At 37.0% G+C, this 24,301-nt stretch overlaps 2 protein-coding genes across 2 annotated transcripts; one reads left to right on the forward strand and one right to left on the reverse strand.

The window, feature by feature from the left end:
- The first annotated feature begins 9,538 nt into the window (after window positions 1-9,538).
- ARF6 (auxin response factor 6) lies at window positions 9,539-18,896 on the forward strand. The gene is made up of 15 exons (XM_089146140.1): window positions 9,539-10,021; window positions 10,127-10,657; window positions 11,112-11,224; window positions 12,291-12,389; window positions 12,491-12,547; window positions 12,632-12,787; window positions 12,896-12,980; window positions 13,142-13,232; window positions 13,772-13,936; window positions 14,030-14,152; window positions 14,874-14,949; window positions 15,064-15,211; window positions 15,301-16,553; window positions 17,083-17,273; window positions 17,979-18,896. Exons 2-15 carry the CDS (start codon window positions 10,615-10,617, stop codon window positions 18,175-18,177), a joined length of 2,799 nt encoding a protein of 932 aa, XP_089002266.1. The 5' UTR covers window positions 9,539-10,021; window positions 10,127-10,614; the 3' UTR covers window positions 18,178-18,896.
- A 253-nt stretch (window positions 18,897-19,149) lies between these two features.
- On the reverse strand, window positions 19,150-24,047 carry LOC149025931 (uncharacterized). Its single transcript, XM_089146141.1, has 7 exons — window positions 23,535-24,047; window positions 22,832-23,009; window positions 21,919-22,623; window positions 21,130-21,577; window positions 20,887-20,968; window positions 20,155-20,314; window positions 19,150-19,499 (listed from the first exon to the last, which is right to left on the reverse strand). The coding sequence occupies exons 1-7, from the start codon at window positions 23,562-23,564 to the stop codon at window positions 19,234-19,236; spliced, it is 1,869 nt and encodes a 622-aa protein (XP_089002267.1). The 5' UTR covers window positions 23,565-24,047; the 3' UTR covers window positions 19,150-19,233.
- Between the last annotated feature and the right edge of the window lie 254 nt (window positions 24,048-24,301).

Consider the following 24,301-nt stretch of genomic DNA (forward strand, 5'->3'; position numbering starts at 1 on the left):
ATATATCATCACAGGGTTGGTCGGTTGATAAAAGTAACATATTTCGGTGAAGAAATCGTAGATTTGATTTTGTCTGATGGTATATTATGTAATATAATTTTTTTTTTTTTTTTTTTTTACAAAGGGGTTTTATTAAGGTGGGGGATTGGGATATAAATATGCCTCAGCAAAGAGTCGAACCCACAACCTCTTCACCAAGAGGTGTTGGTTTCCCCAATAGAACAGCTCTCCATTTCAATGCCTCATGGTTCAAATGTTTAACACTTTTTTAGTAAAGATGAAATCTCTGGATTTCACCTTATACCTATAAATCTACAAATTTACGTTTTTAATGTAAAAATGTGAGAAATTCACACAACCAAATGGGTATAAATCTCCCATTTGTAGGTTCAAAATCTTTGGGTAACCAAACAAGCCAAACCATGGGTTAGCTACACAAATTATATTTTGGAATTTCATTGCCTCATTTTGTTCAGAAAAATTACTACTCATCGGAAAAGGATAAGACTTTTTTATGTTAATAAACTAAAATAAATGGAAGTTTCCCATAGCTTATCTAAAACATAACTTTTATTGGACAATTTAAGTACAAGTGGATGTGGTTGAGTTAAGTTGTTCAAAACTTAGAAAGTTTGTGTGATTGATGTGTTTGTCAATTTCTATTATTATTGGTTTTGGTACCTTCATATTAGCTGAGTGTTAGTACCTAGCTACTTAATGTTAACCTAAAAAAAAAAACCCTAACAACTTATAAAATTATGAGTGATTTCACATTAGATCCCGCAGTGAGATAATGAGAATCATGAAATTGGATATGTTGATTAGAGGAGCTTGAGGTGTAGAAACTTGACTCATAAAAAGATTATCATAACAACTGATTAACTAAACCTCTGAAAAGAAGAGAAAAAACTTATCGAACATGTAAAATTTATGTTATCTTAGAAGCAGATCATTAATCCCTGGTGTTATAAATCAGGAATCTATAGCATTATCTCCAAATACTAGCTAGCTAAGCATATAATATTAAATTAAAATCAAAAATTTGTTCCACTTAGCTAAGGGAAGATTGTATTTACAAGTGGTTAAAAGTCATCCTGATTCGTTCTTTGTATTTGATGACATGCATGAGTCATCTTCTTCAAAGCTTTTCCTACTTACTTGGTCGATCATGGTGATTGGTGAGAACCAAACCAGACTCCAAACTCCCATTTCCTCTGGACTCCCAGATGAAATGAAAATTGAAACTTGAAAGAGACACAAACACAAACACAAACACAAAAGACTCACTCACTCACTGAAAGAAAGAGAGAAGTGGGTACACGTACTAATCAGAGAAACAGCGTTTGTGTCAAATTCCAGAAAGGACGATTGATTGATGGGAATTGGTGTGGGACCCGCAAATCCCCAAGGAGTGTTGCTTTTCTTTTCTTTTCTTTTCTTTTCTTTCTGCCATTGATTGATTGATGGTGAAAGTGAAACTTGAGAGAGAGGCGTAGAGGAAATGAGAGAGGAATTCCCTTTCCCGCAGAAAAGAAAGACCCGAAAAAGGAAAAGGAAACCGTAGAAAGTTCACTCTGCAATCTCTACTCCTGGGTTTGGGTTTGATTTTAACTTTTATTAATAAGCAAATTAAATTAGTTTAAGTTTATTATACGATCAAATCTGAAGCATATTATATCTTATTAAGGAAATCTTCGGTTTCAACTTTATCTGATTTGGTTTATTTGAAATTTTTTTCTTTTGGGAGATTGGAAGATTTTACTCTGTCATATTTTTTTTTTATTTTTTTGATAGAATTACAAGTGTAGAACACGCTTGCGGTTTACACGATAAGAAAATAATAGAAATTTTCCATTTTGGTTTATTTGGTTTAGTGACTTCCACCGGCCAATTTTATAAAAGCTCAGCCAATAAAATGAAACTGAATCTAAAGTGAAAACTGATTTGGTAAGATTATATTTATCTTTTCGACTTTTGGGAAGTCAAAAAGGGTAGGCTTGGGCATGGCCGCATGGGCATGGCTCTCCTCAATCCTCATTCACAACTCATGGACTCTTTCTCCACCATTAATCAATACGGGCATGCTTCTATCTTTATGATTACTTTTTCAGTGGTAATAACAAGTTCAGAAAAACAAAAACAACAAATTATTCGTGAGCACCCAACCACAATGGAACCTAGTAAATGCTTAATAACTCCAAAATTTACCTGTGAGCCTTTTGCTCGGTTAATTATAACACCATTCAGGTGTTTTGTTTGTTCTAAGTCTGACTTGATATTCAAAGGCGGCTAACTCACCACAGATTCTGCCCACACTCACTTTCTTATGTTGTGAACAAATTCTAGTAAAACCAACACCAGACAGGAGTCAACCATGGCTAATTAGATTCTAAAACACTAGTAAGTCTTGTAAAATGTGAAATTCTATAAATTGAACAATTGTGATTACAAAGGCGAAAAATATGGCTTATACTTTAATTTCTTATGCACGGTGTCTAGTAATGATATTTTCTGAGTGTTATTTTTTAAATACTATTAAACTTCCACATGCATTTTGCACATGTAGGTAGCCATATATGAGGGTGTATAAAAAAAATATCAAACACGGCAAGGGATTGTAATATATCTCATACATTATTTTATTAAAAAATACAAGTAATTAATTAGTTCTCAAATTTGCGTAAAATTACTAATAGATCTCATAAAGTCATGATACTCTGTCTATAAAGTTATAAACATTTGACAGAACTTGTTGAAATTAGGTTGAGCCAGCTCACGATCAAATAAACCCATCCTGAGTCATACTCGTAGGTGATCAATATACTTTATTTACACACTATACATGTTTTTTTAAAAATACATTATACACGATTAAGGATAATGAATAATCATAAAAAATCCGCATTACAATCGGAATGTTTCTAGCCATTGTCTTTCTCTCGGGTTATATTATGTGTATTTAATTATAATTTAACATAATATTTTTTAATATTTTTATTTTTATTTTTTTGTTTTTTTTTATGAAGAATTAGTTTGATGTACTACAAAAGCAATTGAAATATTATTAACATATAAGAATTGCCAACTACCAATTAGGAAAGGAGATTGGAAGAGGAGGATTAGCTTGTTGCAGTCAGCTAATCCCCAAGGATGAGATGAAAACGGCAATCTCAATTCAAGAGATAATTACAAAAGTCAACATTTTCAAAAGGTTGTCGGGACACACGAATATATTGGAGATTTATTCGACCAAGTTTTTTCAAGTAGTAGAGTGACTAACATACACAAATGAGGAGTTCACTGACTTTGCATCTTCTCTTCTTTGAGCCAAGTCTTGCCTAGCTAGTCATCAAGACAATGCTATTATAAATCAAAATCTTTTTACCTTCATTCTAAGTTTTGTCTACAAGAAAAGACTAACTGCAACAAAAGCCCTCATTCACCCTTAGCTTTAGGGTAAAACGATTGAGATAACGATAGGCAAGCCAAGTTAGATATTTACCTTTGACCTAATTATTATTATTATTTTTTAATTTAATATATCTGATTTTTATTTATTTAATTTTTTTTTTTAACTTTCCCTACAAGTAATTAGTAATTCTCAAGGTACAGTTGGCATCATATCATCACTTGGGAATGTGAGATTGAAATCATTGAGAGATATGCATGGAATATTCTCTTATATATATATATATATATATATATATATATTAGATTCACCCAGTGCAAATATATCTTCTCAAGTCTATAAATCATACATATCCTCTCATGAAAGTGGATATTCTGTAACTTCTTTTCCCCTCTTGAATCCATCCACTTAACAATATTAGAAACGCTTAACCTTGTAATGCCATTTAAACACCAATATGATAGAGATAGAAAGAACTGTCCACTCAAATTTCACATCCATCCATTGGCATCAATTCCATTGTAAAATCAAAATTTGAGTGGATTAGAATCCGTTATCCTACCAGCATTATATAGGAATCTAGAGCTAGAGCTTGAAATTCTGAGTGTAAATCCTCAATCCATCTTATCATATCTTGAAGGAAAAAGGATTCCAAGTAAGATAATTGACAAGGTAGAACTAAAACCACAAAGTCTATATAGGTGGGAAGGATCCCCACCACCCCATGGGTGCTAGTGCTACCAGCCCTTTCTCTCAGTAGTGAAGTCTGATTTGGAAATCTCAGTGGGGCATTAAATTGTAGGACAATGCATGGACTTCTTCTACCTCTTTTGGATTATGTATGTAAGGCAAGGTAACACATCTTGATTTTTCTGATATTTCTTCATCGTACAATAGATGTGAGACTTTATCCCACATGAATTATATATACACTTATTAAGTAGGGACTTTGTTTCAGTCCGATCCATGCGAGTTTTCAGTGGCTGATAGCAGATTGAGATTTTGGCAGATCAAAATCTCGCATCCAAGCGTCTCAAAAGTCATAGGAAGTTTACTCGATTGTGAGGTAGAGAAACGTAAAGAAACCCACTGTACTAATGTCAAATCCCTGTCGGTGAACTTGTACATGAAGAAGTCATGAACCAGTGATCCACCGGTTACCAAAAAACAAAAAGGAAAAAAAATCTAGTGATCTACCAGGAAAACGACAACGTGGCATGATATGAACAGTGGATAGACATATCATAATAGTTGGTAATTCGACAGGTGTCCCATAATTTAAGGAAAGACCTGATGGACTGGTCAAAAAGTGAGTTACAGTAGGTAAAGTGATATGATATACGTGTTTGTCGTTGTCAATAATAATATACAACACCAACAACATACAGAACAGAAGAACCATACGTACGTAAAACATATATAGTTCCAAGAATCATAGGAGGAATAAATATAGAGATCTAGAGAGAGAGAGAGAAGATGAACTAGAACTACCAGTGCTCAGGTCTAGATTACAATAGAATAAACAAGCTATGTATGATCTTGCACTCGTCTGCAGATTCTTCTAACTGTACCAATCAATCGCTTGCTGATGATCTATATTTTTACATTTATTTTCACCTCATTTGTGTTTTAAGATTTCAAACTTCATCATGCAATGATGCAAATACAAAATGAGGGTGGAAAAATCTCATTTTCACACCTGCTTTTTATCAATCAACCACGTTTTGGAAATATGACTGAAACCACAACCACACAATTAAATCATAGAAACGGAAATGAGAAGCTAAGAGCTGTAAGGCTGTAGCCCCAGAATTCAATTCAATTCAATTCAATTCTTTCGACAATTACAAAGACATATCTCCCCCCACCTAGCTAGCTAGCTAGGTCAATAACCCAGGTGAGTGAGATCATGTCGGCAATAGGAGTTGGTCCCAATGACAACTATGAATCTGTAACTAGCTTTAAACAACAAAAAGCTTATTAATGACAATTTCTCATTTGCAACATGGAACAAGACCAAAAAACTAAATAAGCTCTTTGTAATTCTGCTTTTATGGAATTTCTGGACTTATGGGAGCTGTTTTGGCCATTTTAACTGCATAGGAAATATATAGATGGTTGTGCCAACTTTGAGGTAAAAGGGTTAGTTGATAGGACACGAAAAGATAAGAATTCTCAGCTGGGTTATGCTTCTTAATCACATTTTTCAGCTTTTGTCCTTTGTTTTTGCAGTTTTGATTCATTTATATGGCTCAGAAGTTAACACTTAAGTTGAGATAGAATTTGCTTCTTACCAAAAGAGAAAAAACAGGCAGAATTTGCTTGAATATTGGGTTTCCAATTTCACTAAAATTAGTGGGATTAGGTAATTGTAACTGTGACTATGATGACTTTTTAGGTTCAAAATCTTACAATTGCAATGGAAAATTAAGACTTCTGATGCTATTAAAGGGAGATTGAGAATGCATGAAATAAGAATTCAGAAATGGTGTTCTTTGGTTTCTAGAATTTCGGTATTAAATAAACAAAATATTTAATTAAGTTAAGACTCATTATTTTTAACGCTTCCCATGATCACCGAAAGCTGCATACCAAGAAAGAGAAGCTTGGAAATTTTAGCAAAATAATATACAAATCAAGTGACGAAATAACCAAATTATGTAACAATAAGGGGGCAAGGCAGTTAACAAAGCTCCCAATTTGGGCACAAATCAATTACCTTTTCCATATTCTCGCCCCAAATAAGTGAAATTGATGGGATGCATACGTTTTTATTATCTCTACCATTATTTTAAGTGTTATGAGCTTTTGTGGGATTAGTGGAACTCCAAGTTCAAGAGGTTCTTTAAAAATATCCCAAGACTCTTAACCTCTTTTTTACCTAACTTACAATACAATTATATAAGAAAAAAATGTGTATAAAATTGTTTTGGAGCTATTTTAATGATGATGCATGAGATTTGCATTTCCAAAGTGAAATATATAACACTATAGTAATCAACTGTTTTGCCATATAAACTTATCAGAACACCTGAGAACCTAGGGGTTTTAAATCGTTCACAATATCCAAATCTCAGATCGGTCTGATCAAATACAAATATGTAAAAGAAAAAATGTAATTCATGAGGAAGGTTAGGTGAGGATTTAATCTTGAGTTAAACTCGAACGGAGTTTCGATTGTCCTTGTTAAAAGTACATTTTGAATTGAAACAATCACTACATTGGTTCTTGAGTTTTGTTTATTCATAATATATTAGTTTGTATTGGTTAACCCAATTGAGAACTATAATTGAGAATCCAAAATTGAATTCAAAGTTCAAACCATTGCTTTCATAGGTATTGACTCCCATGGATTAATGTGCTATTGTATATAATTTAGATGATATATAGTCTTTTTAACTTAGTTGCATAACTAATTCAAGTACACATTGTTATGTATAAAAATTTGTATTATAATCAGTTGATATCAAGGTCTATCTTAATAAAGATAACAATTTCTCGAGCTAAGATCATGGCTGAGTTGGGTAGTTACATAAGCATTAGTATTTTTAATATAATTATTTGACTTCATTCACTCTTCCAAAGGAGGAGAAGACAAGGAAAGCCCATTCACAAAAATCAAAACTTTGAATATTAACAAACGTGTATCCAACCATTTATTAATGCTTTTTGATTTTTCAATTAATAACAGGTATGACTTAACCCTAATGGTTGTCAATATAATTCGACCCCACAAACATGGGCTTTTGTTTTTCTCTGATTATTCATGCATTTTGTAGGCTTTTGAGTTAATCTCTCTAGTCATAATTTTATTTCTTTTCAACCAAAATTATTATCAAGTGTAAGTAATATAATCTTGTCTTAAAATTTCACATATGCATGATCTTAAAACCATATTAAACGAGACTACACAAAGGGGAACCACACATATTAACTTTTTTTTTTAAGAAGTTAGAAATCTTCATTCTTGAATTCCAAAAAAAATATAGACACATAAAAGAAAAACAATAAATACAAAGAATAGATGCATGAAAACACAAGGTTCGATCTAAACCAAAGAGTGAAAAGTGACAAAAAGTTGTTCATGCAATAGACAATGTCATCCAGGTTAAGGAATGGGTCAAGCTCAATAAACCTTTAGAATAAAAGTTGTAACAACCACAATTACACACAAGGGATTTGACAATCGTATCCACCATCACAAACGCCAGTTTAGGCGACACGCCACAAAGGCGGAAACGAAAACGCCACAAGGACAGAAAAACACACCACAAGGGCGGAAAGACCAGTACCAAGAACGACAACACATCTTACAGATCCATGGGAGGCACTTCTAGCTATAGCGTAAAACCTTCAGATTTGCGGGATGCACGACCGAATCTTGCATCTACCTTTTTTTTTTTAATCTCTTTTTCTCCAATAACTAGAAGTTTTTTCACCGGAAAAAAAAGAAAAAAAAGAAGAAAAAAAAAAAAAAAAAAAGAGAGAATAGAGAGAAGAGAAGCATAGAGAAATAGAGCCTTATAAACAGATGAATATAGAGAAATGTGTGAAGAAGTTGAGAGAAAAATAAGAGGGGAAGGAAACTAAGCGAATAGAGGCGGAGAAACAGGAGATGGAGGAGATGGAATAACAGATAAGTTGAGAACAGAGGTGGAGAAAGAGAGAAATGGAAGAAGAAGTAGAAGTGGAGCAACGCACGGCAGCGGCGGCAGTAGTTCTCAGAGAGGAGAAAACTAGGGTTTTCGACTTTCGATTTTTAGAGAGGAGAAAATATTAGACCACCACACACATTAACCATTTACAAGCTAAACATATCTTTCAATTTCATTACATAAATTCCTTTTCTTTGCTCCCCTAAAGGAATTCCGGCTAAAAAGGGTCTTTCTATTTTGTTAGGAGTCATCTTTTAACAAGCAAAACATCAAAGATCAAGCTGAGCCATCATGATGCTGTCAAAGCTAATTAGGTGGCGAGATCAATGTCTACATCATCACAAGATACAACTTTCATTCGAGAACACAAACCTAATAGTTATTTATTATGCCTTAATAGAATTTCTATACTAGTTACATGTAGGAACCGAGCTTCTTTAATGTTACCGGGGTCGTGACACCTAACAAAAAAAAAAAAAAACCCGTTGAATATTGGCTCTAGTGAGATGAAAAAGATCCCTTTTGATGATTTATATATAATCCATATAACTACCCAACATATAGTGCTTCTGCTTATAATTCATGATTATTTAAATTTTATATTTTTTCGTGGCATGAAGTTTGCTTTTTAGATTTTATCACAATATCATGATACTTCCATGAAGAAAAAATAAACATTATACAAAAATGAGTTATAACAAGAGTGAGGGACGCTAAATATTTCAATTTGAGTGGACCAAAGAATACGACAAATTAAGACCTAGTAACAATCTAAATCAATTATTATTTACTTTTGATGTATGTAAAGAAGTCTCAAGGTGCTACGTGATCATCTATTGGTTTCGGTACAATATAACACACTTACATATTCGTATGATACAACTGAGGATATTTTTTGAATTTAGCATGGGAATCATTTGTAATAGTACAAATTTCATATAGACCATATAGATTTGCAATCAATTATATTTATTATTCCTTAAAAAAAATCAATTACTAATACCCTTGCTTAAGTGATGATGATGAAATCACTAAATAAAAATTCAAAAGCCCAAAATTTACTATTTTTTTTGTTTAAGTATCTATCATAATAACAATTTTAATTTCAATATTAAACGATTGAAATATCAGCAACGAGCATTTGTAATTGATATTTTTAAAATAATAGATGTAATTAATTGTAAATATAAGAGTATATATGTAGTTATCTTTTTAAATAAGATTTGAAAGAATGAAAATATAATAGTATGTTTTTCTTTTTTTTGGGTGTTAGACATTAATGTAATAACATAAGAACCCAAGTGTCTTGTCTATGACTCTATATATATACTTCTTAGGAAAATGAGAGAGAAAAAAAAAAAAGGGATTTGACGAGAATTGAAAAAAGTAAAAATATTTATTTTAGTTATAAAAGAAAAACCCAAATTTTATAATTTGTCTCTCCCTCCGCTTTTCTCTCTCTCCTGGTATAAAGAGGAGCGGAAAATAATGGCGGTTGTAGTATTGATTGATTGGAGTAAAGCAGACAGAAGAGAGAGAAGTAAAGCAGAGCTCAGCAGAACTGAGAAGAACTGAACAGAGCTGAGCAGTAGCTATCCAACTTGCCCGAAACCAAGCTGTGAGAGTGAGAGAGAGAGAGAGAGAGAGAGAGAAAGAGAAAGGGGAAAGCAACCGTAAAGTGTGATTTTTCTTTTTTAAGATTTTGCAGTCTTGGATCTTCTCAGAAACGTCACTGCAAATTGATTTATTCTCTGCTCCAGAAGTAGAGTAGAGTCCATTTGATGATGTGAACAGCTGCTGATGAAGTAAAATCCTTCTGGAAAGATGCACGATTTCCGGCCCGAATTCTGCAGTGTGAAACTATTTCTCGATGTTCAAAGCGGAGATCTGGAATTACCTGCGACATAAAAATCCTTAATTTTGTGTATTACCTGGTAGTTCGAAACCTTCATACTAGGTCGGTAGACTTATTTTTCCTGTCTTCTGCCTTTGTTTTATACTTGAAAATGGACCTTCTCCTAGTTGCTGAGATCTTGTGGTTTGGTCTTTTTTTTTCCTGCAGCTTTCAATTTCGTGTTCGTTTGTGTAGCTGCACGGAAAACCCTAAGAGGTCGAAAAATGTGTGATTTCTGGCGGTGAAAGTTTACTGGATTAGTCATGGGAGTTGTGTTTGGGGAGGTGAGGGTGTTGGGTGGATGGAGCTGAAAAGAATAGTTTCTTGCAGTGGAACCGGTTTTGGATGAAATTTTGGGGCGGGAGGGGGTGTGGTTTCAGCTGCGAATGAAGATTTGGAAGCTAATTCTTATTTATTGTTTAACATTTCCGCCGGATAGGTGGGGTTGCGTCTTGCCTCAGATAACACATTTAGCAGCGCAATTGATTTTGGATGGGTTTTCAGGGTTGAACAAAGTGAAGTTGGTGGTATGATTCTTTTGGGCGAGTTTTGGAGGGTGGTTGTTCTGTGGAGTTTGCATATTTTGGCGAAGGTTTTGCTCTTTCTCTGAAGTTGGTTCTGGTTTTGGATCTTGCGAACTTCTTCGATTCGGCAGGATGAGACTCTCCTCGTCCGGTTTCACTCACCAGACACAGGAAGGTGAGCACCATGGCTTTCGACTTCCTTTGTTTCAGTTCACCTGGATTTCCGTCCCTCTTGGATTGTTCTATGTAATAGCGTTTTTCAATGAATTAACGGTTTCAGTTCTTTGTAGCTAGTCATCACGTTTGAAGGTAGCCCGAATTCTTCCTTTTTTTTCAATTTTATTGGATTTCAACCAGTCTCCTGCTATTGTTTTTCGTTTCACAATATTCGAACGGGGACCACGGGTTCAGCGTTCAGAGATCCCAGATGTAAAGTAACGTTTGCTCAAGTTACAGACCTTATTATTGACGTCGCCAGGTTTTTTTGTGTGCACCTATGCCCAGCGGTTCAGCTAGGAAGATCACCTTTTCTCCACTTTAGGGTCGTTGTGAGATTAGTCGTTAGTGTTTGTTGATCTGGTTCTTTTCCTTCTTTGAAGTTAATTTATGGTTGGTGGAACACGTTGCAGGGGAAAAGAGATGCCTAAATTCGGAGCTTTGGCATGCATGCGCGGGCCCTCTCGTTTCTCTACCTGCTGTTGGGAGCCGCGTGGTCTACTTCCCTCAGGGTCACAGCGAGCAGGTTGGTACACACGTATTTGAGTTCGCCTAATATTAAACAGCGAACTGCAGTACTTCTCATGTGGTATGAATGTATGATAAATTAACGTTTGGGCCAGGTATAGGCCTTACCAATGAAGGGCCAAGGATTTTTCTGTCTGCACCGATGGCAAGTTATACGAATTGGTCTTTTATGATCACTAATTGATCATTGCCGTTCCTAATTCTTATTTTGTAATTATTAATTGAAAATTATTCATTTGATTGCTGACACATTCATTTCTAACTTCTCAATTTTTGAAAAATATACAATGACTTGTGATACGCCAAGCAACATTGTGTTCATGCATCAGCTGCAATGTACAATTACTTCTGTAATTTTCAGTTCAAGTAGGGTCTGAACTTCAACTATGGAAATGAAAATATCGGCAAAATCAAGATCCTTGGAGGCAGTCCACCATCCGTGAACTGTTCTACTTATGACTATATATATAGTATAATTCCTTGGAACATTGAAACCAATATTTGTGTTATCCAGCTCGTGCACTGAGACCTGGCTCCTTGTAAGACCATCTTGTCTCTTTCTTGATTTGGTTTATGTGTGAGCGCTGCTCTTGGAACTCACCACTGCCACTATTTGCAGTCTTTTGTGTGACAAGCTATTTTTATAATGTCTAGAACTTGGCTCAAAATGATTGGGGGAGTTACAAAGTCATATTTGGTCCATCATTTTCTTTTTCATCTTCACCTTGTTTTATATATGGATGTTCTTCTCATCATCAGCTGAAGGTTGATGTATAGTTGTGTTATCTTGATTATGCGTTTGCAACTTATATTCTGTGGATGTGTGTGCATGAGGGTTATATGGTCTTATGTGGCAAGTATGTAGATCTATTCCAAGCTATTCTGAGATTGTTCCTTGTCGTGCAATTTATTTATAGTTTTGATGCATTGAAAAGCTATTGTTCTCATGTTACCTATTGTCTCTTTTTAATTTTATTTGGGGTGGGTGGGGGAGATCTTGTTTTTGGACATTTGAACTTTCCTGTGAGTATTTAGGCTGGAAATATTTGATATTCCTTGTGCAGGTTGCTGCATCTACCAACAAAGAGGTGGATGCTCAAATACCTAATTACCCAAACTTACCACCACAGTTGGTCTGTCAACTTCACAATGTAACGATGCATGTAAGTTTCCTGTTTATGTAATTTTGCCTCGCACTGGTTCTAAATAATCCTGCTGGCTGCTCATGACCCTTAAAATCTATTTCAAATCTATCAATCTGCAGGCAGATGGTGAGACGGATGAAGTTTATGCACAGATGACCTTGCAGCCACTGAGTCCGGTAGTCTACCACATGTAGATCGTTTTGAAGTTTCGCTTTCTCCAAAACTATCTTCACTTGCTAACCTATACCTTTTTTCCTCAGCAAGAGCAGAAGGAGACTTATCTGCCTGCAGAGTTGGGTACCCCCAGCAAACAGCCGACCAACTATTTCTGCAAGACACTGACTGCGAGTGACACTAGTACTCATGGAGGATTCTCGGTGCCCCGCCGAGCGGCAGAAAAAGTCTTTCCTCCATTGGTATGTTATATTTTGACTTTCTGGGTGTCGTTTTCTATATGTCTCGTGTTACTTGTGCTAATCAATGGAATGCCATTGTTCATACCTTTGATTTTCTTGTTTCTACAGGATTTTTCTCAGCAACCTCCAGCTCAAGAATTGATAGCTAGAGATCTTCATGACAATGAATGGAAATTCAGGCATATATTTCGTGGTTAGTGTTCTGATAATTGTGCCCTTCAAATTTTTTAGTTGCTTTATTCAGAATATAAATAAGAGGTATTCCACTTACAGAGGTCAGGTGGTAGATGATCAAGTGATCGAATTTTTAGCCTTCTCTTTGTCCTCATGGCGTATTTTCATATTTAATTGCAGGACAGCCGAAGAGGCATCTTCTTACGACTGGATGGAGTGTGTTTGTAAGTGCAAAAAGACTAGTTGCTGGTGACTCTGTGCTTTTCATCTGGTATCTATTGCCAAGTGCCCTTTGCTTTGTCTGTTGTTTCTACTCATTATCAATTACCTGAATCAGGGTGCACAGTGAAAATAGGAGGGGCTCTTGTCTGTGATATGTATGTGGTGCGTGCTGAAATTTCAGGCCATAAATGACTTGATTTGATGACTTTGGGAATTGTGCATTCACTTGGTATTGTTGAATGAGGGTGCTTTTGAATTTGTTTACTTACCTTTTCTGAGGTACTTACTACTGAAAGGTAAATTAGAATCGGAGGAATGACTGCTGAGGGAAAGTGGTTAAATGCATACCATCCTTTGGAGTAACATGCTCACTTGAATATTGTTGAGTTAGATAGATCATAGATGGTCCCTCTTCAGAGAACTTAGGGTGGTAGATTCTTCTTCATGGCCATGCACGTATACCACTTGTATATAATAGACAAGGAGCACAGCCTTTCCCTGTTGGTTTAACTGATTCTATGATAGGCTAAAGTGTGCTTTGTGGTTTAGTTTTTACTACCCGACATAAGATGGTTCTTCTATCATCAGGAATGAAAAGAACCAGCTGCTTTTGGGAATCCGGCGTGCTACTCGGCCACAAACTGTGATGCCTTCTTCAGTTCTTTCTAGTGATAGCATGCACATAGGGCTTCTTGCTGCAGCTGCTCATGCAGCTGCAACAAATAGTCGCTTCACCATATTTTATAACCCAAGGTAAAAATCTATTCAAGGAGGAAATAAGATATTTTTTTCCTAAGGATTTTCATTTTTAGTTTGCTCATTTATTACTTATGGTTATGCTTTCAGGGCTAGTCCATCAGAATTTGTCATACCTCTGGTGAAGTACATTAAAGCAGTATATCATACTCGAGTTTCTGTTGGCATGCGCTTCCGGATGCTGTTTGAGACAGAAGAGTCAAGTGTCCGTCGGTAGGTCTCAGGCTCACTTTGAATGTTTATGGTATCACATGATACTGAATATTTTCGCATGGTGGAAGTTTGAATTTTGTAATTACACTAATGAAGCACAGGTAATATGGAGGGGGTTTATTGTTTGTAGTTAAAATTTTGGAAACCTCCTTTAGTATCACACCCAGGGAATCTTCAAAAGCCCAAGAAATTAGTCATTTAGTCCTATGGTAGTCATCTTGTTTTCTACCTGAGAAAACATACCTTTAAAGAGTGCCAGTGAACTTACAATATCATCAATGGACTCAGAAGAAGTGGGAAATATAATCCTTGAGGCCTTAAAAAAGGTGCCAATGAGCGTACAAAATCACCAGTGAGAAGGTTACAATGTCTGGCAATCTGGTTTTACCTGGCAAGTTATGGTGGGATGGTATGAGGTGGATCTTTACCATCTGCATTTTGCTCCATTTTATATTTTGTGATTTTGGAGAATGCTTTAAGTGTGACACAATTGATACATATTACATATGTATATATTTTTCCTGTCCAGTACTCTTGTTACTGGCTATTATTGCTATGCTAATGAATAAAAAAAATTGCACTGTTAAATAAAGTATTGCAAATATGTTTTTAATCAATGTATAGTCCTACTTTTTATTATTCCTATTGGTCATCTGGTTTTTGCTCTACTTTTTTTAGTTTCTGGTAGACGTAATAATTATCAAATTATGTTTGCTTCTAGGTATATGGGCACCATTACTGGCATAAGTGACTTGGATCATGTTCGTTGGCCTAACTCACATTGGCGTTCAGTCAAGGTACATGGGGACCTTTGCATGATTTAATGATCACATTCTTTTCTGTGTTATTTTCTTTTCAGATGTATATTCAATATTTAATTCAAGTTCTTGGGAATGCTGCTATAAATATAGGTTGGATGGGATGAATCCACTGCAGGGGAAAGGCAGCCGCGGGTGTCCCTTTGGGAGATTGAACCATTGACAACATTTCCAATGTATCCCTCTCCATTCCAACTCAGACTTAAGAGGCCGTGGCCTTCGGGGCTACCCGCCCTTCATGGTAAGTTTGCTTGTCTCGCTGTTTTAAGTGTGAAAGGTGCTTTAGTTTTGTGTGATTGTTAATTTCAACTCATATTCCCTTTAAAATAGGTGTGAGAGATGATGATTTGGGCATTAATTTTCCGCTTATGTGGCTTCGGGGGGATGGTGGAGATAGGGGGAATCAATCCCTAAATTTTCAAGGGCTAGGGGTCTCACCTTGGATGCAGCCAAGGCTAGATGCTTCTATGCTTGGTTTGCCACCTGATACATACCAAGCATTGGCCGCTGCAGCGCTGCAAGAAATGAGAGCTGTTGATCCTTCTAAACAGGCATCACCATCCCTTGTGCAATTTCAGCAGCCCCAGAACATCTCAAATGGATCAGCTCTGGTGAGGCAGATGTTGCAACAGCCTCAATCTCAGCATGCCTTTATCCATAGTTTTCCGGACAATCAGGTTCAAGCTCAGGCTCAGGCTCAGGCTCAGGCTCAGGCTCAGTTGCAGGCACAGCTTATACAGCAACAGATGCAGCATCGACATGTGTTTAATGAGCAACAGCAGCAGCCACAGCTTGCACAGCAGCAACAGCAACATCAACAACAGACACAAATGCAGCCGCGGCCACAGCCACAGCCACAGACACCACAGTCGCGGCAGCAACAATTTTCTGATGTACAACATATCCCTAGTGTTGTCTCTTCACTGTCTCAGCTTGTGTCATCTTCTCAATCCCAACCTACATCTCTGCAGAACATTTCTTCTTTATGTGAGCAGCCCAGCTTTCTGGATTCCAGTAGGAACCCTGGTACAACGACTTCTACCGTTTCTCCCCTTCAGAGTCTCTTGGGTTCATTTTCTCAGGATGAAACATCTCACCTGCTTAATTTTCATAGAACGAACCCTGTTGTGCAATCTTCTGCGTGGTTGCCCAAGCGAGTTGCCGTTGAACCACTTCTCCCCTCTGGGGCAGCTCAATGTGTTCTTCCCCAGGTTGAACAGATTTGTCAACCACCACAAACCAATGGTTCTCAAACTTCAGTCTCATTGCCACCTTTTCCTGGTAGAGAATGTGGAGTAGATCAAGAAAGTGGTACAGATCCACAAAGCCATCTTCTTTTTGGAGTCAATATTGATTCCTCCTCTCTTCTGATGCAAAATGGAATGTCAAGCCTTAGAGGTATTGGCAGTGAAAATGATTCAACAACCATGCCATTTGCTGCTTCTAATTTTATGGGCACTGCGAACGCTGATTTTCCGCTTAGTTCGGCCATGACGACTTCCAGTTGCTTAGATGACTCAAGTTTTTTGCAGTCCCCAGAAAATGTGGGCCAAGTGAATCCTCCAACTAGAACCTTTGTTAAGGTAAGCAGAGTTGTCTTTGTTATTTTAAGAACTCCTTTCAGCCCATCCATATTATCTCATGCATGGGAATACACCCTCTGAGCACCCATTTTTACATGTGACAACTATGAAACTCTACCATTGGGCCTACTATTGTCAAATGGTGACATGTATAGATAATTTATATAAAATGTTTTAATGCTTTACGGATACTCTTTCATCCCTGGTTGGAAAAAGGGGGTCAAATTTTCCAGTGCAAAAGCTTTTTTGTTATGTTAGCCATAAAAACATAATTGGTTGGTTGAGTGGCCTGAGATATGTTTGGTACGAGACCTTCAGTTTGTGGAGCGTCTGTGGATAGGGTAACCGTTCTGTTTTACAGTCATCAAGCCCGTACCTCCTTATTTGTGTTTATGCTGCCAGCATTATTTTCACTTCCAAGGTTGTGGTTAACCCACATCTCGATTTCGTTGTGAATTGTAAGCTATAAGATACTTTTCCCCTTTTACTTATGATAACTTACTGATTCAGATGCTGTATTTATTTATAGGTTCACAAATCGGGGTCCTTCGGTAGGTCGCTGGACATTACCAGGTTCAGCAGCTACCATGAGCTGCGGAGTGAGCTTGCTCGCATGTTCGGCCTTGAAGGCCAGTTGGAGGACCCTCTGAGATCAGGCTGGCAGCTTGTATTTGTTGATCGGGAGAATGATATTCTTCTCCTTGGTGATGACCCTTGGCAGTAAGTTCCAACTTTTATATTGCTCTATAGTAGGTTTAAATTAATTAAAGGAACCAATAATCTGATAATTGACTGATCCGTTTGTGAATTGAGATGTTGAACTATTTTGCATCCTGCCTGAATGGACTTATTGAACAGGTTTGCCTATTGTCTTGTTTAAACATGTACACTGTACATGAAGCAAATAACAGATGCATTGTAGATTTTCCAATATCTGGCCTCATTGGATGGGGATCTGGTCTTTCCTAGCAGTTGATCAAGAATTTGTCTACAATGGGCAGAACACAACCATTTTATTGATTGTTGTGATTGAGACACTGCTTCTACATTAAGGTCTTGCTGTTGTCAACATTGATTTCAATGTAGCCTAGCTTTTGTTTGGTAGGTCTGGCTCATGCTACAATTGGCAGGAATTGTAACCTGTCGAGTAACTAATCTGTTCAAGTTACCAGATCAGAACATATTTAGTAATGAGTTTCAGTTAAACTGGTTCCAATTGCCAATGAATTAGATATATTATTTTCAGTACTTGAGTTTTGAATGCGGAGCTGTTGGTTAAATGTCTTTTGGGTGTGAATGTCGCTGTAGTGTATAGAGGTGCTTTCTTTTCATTCCTGGGCCAACAATTTTGCTTATGGTTTAGTGCAACATTTCAATCTGACACGTGGTTGACTCTTTCATGCATTTATGATACTTTGCTTCCAGGGAGTTCGTGAACAGTGTATGGTGTATAAAGATACTCTCGCCTCAGGAAGTGCAGCTAATGGGGCAACAGGGTAGGGATCTTCTGAGCTCGCTTCCAATTCAGAGGCTTTCCGATAGCAGCTGTGATGATTATCCGAGCCGGCAGGACTCGAGAAACCTGAGTAGTGGGGTTACATCGGTGGGGTCTATTGACTACTGATGAAATCAAGAGAGATCAGGAGCTCTGCAAATTTTACCAGTTTTATGTCATTATCTTGCTCATTGTACTTTGATCTCTCCTTGGCCCTGGCTGCGGGCATGTTAGGACTTAGGAGTAAGTCCCCTTGATGCTTATACCTGAACTACTTTTTGTAATTATTACATTCAACTCAAATTTCCACCTCTATCTTCGATGTATGTTCATCACATATTTGATAGCGTAACTGGTGTTAATGTTGTTCAGCTTTTGGCATTGTCATCTTGCACTGTTGACTCAGCTCACTTGGAAGATAACTTACGTTTATGTTGTTATCACAGTTCACAGCAACTAGGGTAACTTAACTTTTGTGTTGTCATCATAAAGGTAAACCTCTGATGCATGAATGGGCTTTTCTGTTTCCCATTTCTTCTTCCCGTCTTTTGATCTTAGCATGTAGCTGAGTCAGGATCCTCTACTCCATCTGGAGCGTGTGGTGCTGTCTTTTCCATGTCAAAGAGTGATAATTTCGCCTCTTGCTTTTACTCGTGCTTGGGGTGGTACAGTTCTCTGCGGGTGGACATTCAAGCTTTTAGATGAATCTAATCAAAGCATCAGAAATTCCTGGACAATAAGAGAAGGTTTTCAAGGAGTAGAATTGGCTAAATATTAATTATCCTTGGTAAATTGGAACTGCAACTGCAACTGCAACTGGATCTCATCTAAATTGGTTCACTCTTGTCAAATTGAAATTTAGAGCTTTTTTTGGTTTCTTTTTTTCCCCTTCCATTCATGGGTAGTTATGGTTTAGGTCTATTTGGTACTTTTTAGGATCGGTACCATGGGTGAACATTACCACCATTTACCTTAGAATGTTAGGTTGTTTTGCTTTTGAGACTTAAAACAACGTTTAAAGTATCCCATGATACCATATGATACTAGTCCATATGTATTCATATTTGACCGATACAATACATTTTGATACGTCTCTCCACTGAGTTACACTAAAAAATATACCAGCCAGAACGACACAATACTCAGACTATACGTCTCTTAAAATCACTTGATCAATACGATATTTTAAACCTTGCTTAAAAACACTGCTGGTGGAACAGCATTTGCTCCCAATGTCACGGGAAGGAGTGAATCTTGGTAGTCTTCTGTCTCCAGATTAAATCCGACTTTACTTGGCATGTTGAGATTGGTAGGGGATGCTTGCTGTGCTTCTTGGGAATCCAATTGATTACAGAGGAGGTAGGCTCGTTTGACAGTGTATAACTCCGTTCTTTGAGCATCCCCACGCAACTCCATTAAAACGAATGATTTTAGCTCACCGAAAGGAAGTGCTGAAGAAGATAACAGAATCTGTGTAAGGATCTATGAATTTGGATCCACTGATTTGAAGATCTTCTTTACAAGTTTGAGTTTCACTAGAATAAATAACGGTGGGTAAGTGGGTTTCAGGAAATTCCGACGTTTTTACTCCCGAGTGTTACATAACTCGGACAATAGTGTGGGTATGATAGACCTTGAAGTTCTTCCAAGATTCAAGTCCAAAAAAGAAAAAGTTGTTAAAAATTAATTTCCCCACGAATATGAATTTCTGTTTCTGCTAACGTTTGAAAATTAATTGCTTCAATGGAAATCTCACCAGTGATCGCAATTCTTCAAAAAAAAAAATTTCAGGTTGCTTGGATTCTCGTGATTCAACTAGTTCTATAAGGAATCAAACGATGAAATGGGATTCAAGACATTGCTTAAAGAATCACTCGTAACCAGGATTGCAACAATTGCACTAATTCACTTTTCATGATACAGAATACACAAAAGAGCCCTCTCCAAACTCAGGGCTAACAAGCAAGACATTACGTGCCTAGAGAAGAGTAGGGTAGAAACACCGATGACTTTGGTGCCTATACTTGGAAGTGATTCCCTGAGGAATTTTAGAAAATTTTTAAAGAACCCAACTACAACAGATGAAACGGGATAGTGGAATTCGACCTGTTTGGCGGATGTACTCAGCTTGTGCAGCAGTTCTTGCTGCTTGCCTGTTCTTTTTGGCTTCAGTGGCAGCCCTTTTTTCTTCTGATTGCTGCCTAACAATTGCAATCTTCGTCATCATCTTCTCTTGAGCATAGGCTCTCATTTGTTCAGCTTGGGCCTGAGATATTACAGATTCACATTATACAACAAGAAGCTGAAGAAATCACATTCATGTTCCTCCTTGATAGGATTGAGGCTAACCATATGTCATTGTATAATTAGAAACAATGAAGAATCAAGCGTTTCATCAAAAAAAAAAAAAATGGAGAATCATACAACTCCCAATCAACAAGTGAACAATCTTCAGAGAGGCTTCCAGAAATCTCCCCCCCCCCCCCCAAAAAAAAAAAAAAAAAAAAAAAAAAAAGAAGTGGGTGCTAATTTTAGGGTACAGATCTAGCTTTTCAGGTTTTTGTGAACATGAAATTCAATTGCCTAGTAAGGTCTTCAGAATTCCAGGCAAATCAATTTACAGTCTGACAAAAAATTTGGTCAAGCAGCTGATCATGAATTGGACCCAATTATGATTTTAATCTTGGAAAAGTTTAAGTAACCAAAATGTGAAATTCTTTACTGCTATAACTTGACAAAAAAAATGTGAATATAATGAGTCTACTTGGAAACCTTCCAGGATGATGTTATAAATGTACTTCATAGTCAAAGGAAAGCAAAATTAACTGTATGAATTACCTCTACTCTCCTGATCTCTGCTTCTATTTTTGCTCTTTGTTGACTCTCCCATGCTTGAATTTTGATCTCATCACGTTTATATCTGAAAATTTTTAGAAGGCATTTGTCAGAAACCTTATTAACTATGACTTAGGATAAGCCCCTCTCTGGAACTTCATCCGTAGAAAAATAAAAAGTCTAAATGAGTCCTAAACTATTTTCTTTTCCATTTTAGCTGCAGGGTGGGGGTATACAAGGACAAACCTGGCCATGTGTTTAGATTTTTCAGCTTCTTCCCATGCCGCTGCACGGTTTTCATACTCGACTCTAATCCGTTCTTCTGTATCAATTTGTTCAACTGAAGCAGCATTCTTTTCTATCTCATCTTTACTTGCCCAAGCAGCTACGTTCATCTTTCCCAGCTTAACACCAAGGGCTACAATCTCTTTTCTTGTCTTAATCTTAGCTTCTTGCTCAGATAGCTCTTTCTTGTAACTTTCTTGTGGATGTTCGGCATCATCATCTATGGTGAAGTCCATTGGCGTGGATGCTGGTGCTCCTCTTCCAGGGGTTGATGGAATTGACGAAGTTGGGCTACGGATAGGGGTGGTTGCTCCTACAGGAGTTGCAGTCCTTGAAGGATCTTGACTTGTAGCAGGTGTCATTTCCGTTCCCATGTCTCTCATTGCCACTGACTTTATGTTCGGAGAAGCTGCACGGTTTAATCACCAAATTCAGCATAAACACAAGACACCTTGAAGAAATATTGCAGAGGAAAATGTTGTGTGGATTACTTAGGGGAGGACATCAGAAATTAAATATTAAACTTAAAAGCGTGACACTCTGCCACTGATATCATCTACTTTAACCTTCCACATTTCCTACCCCAACTAAAAACCGGTCAAGAAATAAGCAGTTATGCAGTCACAAAATGCTTCAGATATAGTAGGAATCCTAATGGGTTGACCCTAGTTAATGAGAAGTTCAAGCATACAAAGCTCCATCTCTTAATTATAAATCTCATGACATGACCAGAATAAAGAGACCATTTACCTGATGTATTTGCAGTGAACTGTCCTGGATCAGATAATGTATTTCGACTCATTTGCTTCTCATCTTTGTGAAGGGGCCAAAGAGTAACTGTCGCATTTGCTGGACCTGGAATTGGATTAATCCCAGAACCAGCAAAACAGAACTTCTCCAAACCTGCTTGTGAGGTAGAGTCTTGGGAATCTATCTGCTTAATATCGGTGAAAGAAACAAATGATGCCTTCTGATCAAAGCTACTGATTTCTGGGACAACCTTCACTAAATTTGTTGCTGTTTGCCGGTTAACTTGACTATGCAACATCATCTTCTTAGAATGATTATAGTGTGCTGGTTGCTTATTTACCAACCATTTCTCTGCATCATTCCACTTTGAAGGTATGGGTCGAGAGAATGACCTTGCCATCGGATTGTGCAAGGATCTCTCTCCTTTGTGAAACTCAAAGCTGGATGAACTAGCATTGCTGTCATAATCAGGATTATCTTCTTCTTGAGATTTCATAGGGTGAACTGTGCTCAAATTGCCACTAACTCCCCTTGACAAATGTTGAGTTTTGTTACGCTCCATCTCCCCAGCTTCCTTTGGCCTGGAACTAATCCGATCAGCATGGCCAGAGACTGATACGTCCTTTCCAACTGCTTTTACAGAGGACATAGTGAGGTTTGGAGCAAGAGTCCGGCGTGAAGGATCATTAAAATCTTTTGAGTCACCTATGAGAAGACAAAGATTAGAGATTGCTTCTATTTTCAGGTTTAATTTTCTTATTTCGACTCCAAGTTGAACTAAATTGTACTTCAAGATTAAGATTTGCATTAGAACAGGATGAAGAAAAATAATCTACTCTTCTTTAATTGCTTGGAACTTTAGTTAAAGCAACAGGCAGTGCGGAAACATTTGGGTTTTGCAGATTTTACTAACCCTGGCCATCAAAATCTCCATTTTCAGAAGCTAATAGACTATTCTTCACAAACTCTGTAGCATCATCAAGCCTGGCTGGAGATGTTCTCGACGAATTATTATTTGTTCCATCCTTCCTCTTTTGATGGTGAGGTCCTATAAGTTTCAACCTCAACTTACTGGGAGAAATTATGCCCGTCTGCGTTAAAAGTTTCAACCACAAAAAATCAGACACTTGCAAATCCAAGTTAAACAACGAAAAATCAAACACTTGCAAATCCAAGTTACTCAGTTGACACTTGATAATTAAACCAAGAGCATTGTCAAGTCCTTAAAAATTTTAATTTTAATTTATTGCTGCAAGTTCTAAGAACCCATATCTATTTAAGCAACCTAATTACGACTAAAATATGGAGACATGACAAATCTCAACTTAACTTTACCAAAGAAAAAAACCTCTGCCTAAAAACCAGCTCTTGGGCTAGAACAACAAAGAACAGAAAAAGGAAAATCGTTGGAATGATCGAAATAACCAGATGATAATTCTTGCATTTCTTTCCGACCCACCAAAAAGAAATAAAAGAAGAGGCTGCAACTGCAAAAATCAAAACCATGCTGTAGCAAGAGAATCTCCATCGCCAACTTAGTATGGTTCTGCTAACATAGCATCAAAAAGGGGAAAATACCAAGAGATGGGTTTTGTTGTTCACCATGTTCTACATACCTGAACCTTGCCAATCCTCTCATACTCCATTAGATTTCTCTATCTCTTTTGCTCAGTCTGGCTGTGCTGTTCAGAGAAATCCAAGCAGAGAAACTAATAAGACAGCTACGAGTTGATCTTACCCCTCTGTGTATTTTGTAGTCTCAGAGGACTTAAGTAAGACAGTAGTCAAAGACGATGCGTCGGCGATGTTTGACCATTTATTGGGCGAATTGCATATGCGATTAATTTTTTACTCGGCGATTTTTATATTTTTCATTTTCTCAAAAAGTAGTGTTTGACCAACTTTATTTTGAACAGAGACACCACTCTACTAATGATGGAAAGAAGAAAAGCAGAATTTCTCTGCTTAGGAACTGTTAACTGTATGGAAACTCCCCATCAATCAATCATCAACAACTCCTACCCTTTTTGTATCTACTTTTAAATTTTTAGGGTTCCACTGTATGTGATTGCCAGCTTCTGCTACCTGCTCATAACATAATATGGTCAGGTACGGAGGTACCCATTTGCTGAATCCGCTGAACAAATCAACAAAATTGATTTGAAGCCAGACGACAGCTTGAATGTTGGGGAGCGAATACAACTTGAGATTGCAAGAACTTACTTGACAAATGGGCAATCTTCTACTGAGACACCTTTAAATGGACTCAAGAGTGATGGATCATTTTTTAACAAAAAAGAGAGTCATCAGTCAAATAAATATAAAAACATGTTTGTTTAAATGTAATATGAAGCAGTTGAAATGTCATTTGGGAGTGATAAAT

Source organism: Hakea prostrata, chromosome 2, assembly GCF_041222555.1.
Source record: "Hakea prostrata isolate BN-2017 chromosome 2, UWA_Hpros_2, whole genome shotgun sequence".
Lineage (NCBI taxonomy): Eukaryota > Viridiplantae > Streptophyta > Magnoliopsida > Proteales > Proteaceae > Hakea > Hakea prostrata.

Bases quoted from the DNA above. Each gene is read 5' to 3' on its own strand.
- ARF6 (XM_089146140.1), top strand. From the start codon at position 10,615: ATGAGACTCTCCTCGTCCGGTTTCACTCACCAGACACAGGAAG. The intron at 10,658-11,111 runs GTGAGCACCATG...AACACGTTGCAG, and splicing joins CACTCACCAGACACAGGAAG to GGGAAAAGAGATGCCTAAAT. The intron at 12,548-12,631 runs GTAGTCTACCAC...TTTTTTCCTCAG, and splicing joins CCTTGCAGCCACTGAGTCCG to CAAGAGCAGAAGGAGACTTA.
- LOC149025931 (XM_089146141.1), bottom strand. From the start codon at position 23,564: ATGGAGTATGAGAGGATTGGCAAGGTTCAG. The intron at 23,010-23,534 runs GTATGTAGAACA...CTTTTAACGCAG, and splicing joins AGAGGATTGGCAAGGTTCAG to ACGGGCATAATTTCTCCCAG. The intron at 20,315-20,886 runs GTAATTCATACA...GTAATATCTCAG, and splicing joins CAGAGATCAGGAGAGTAGAG to GCCCAAGCTGAACAAATGAG.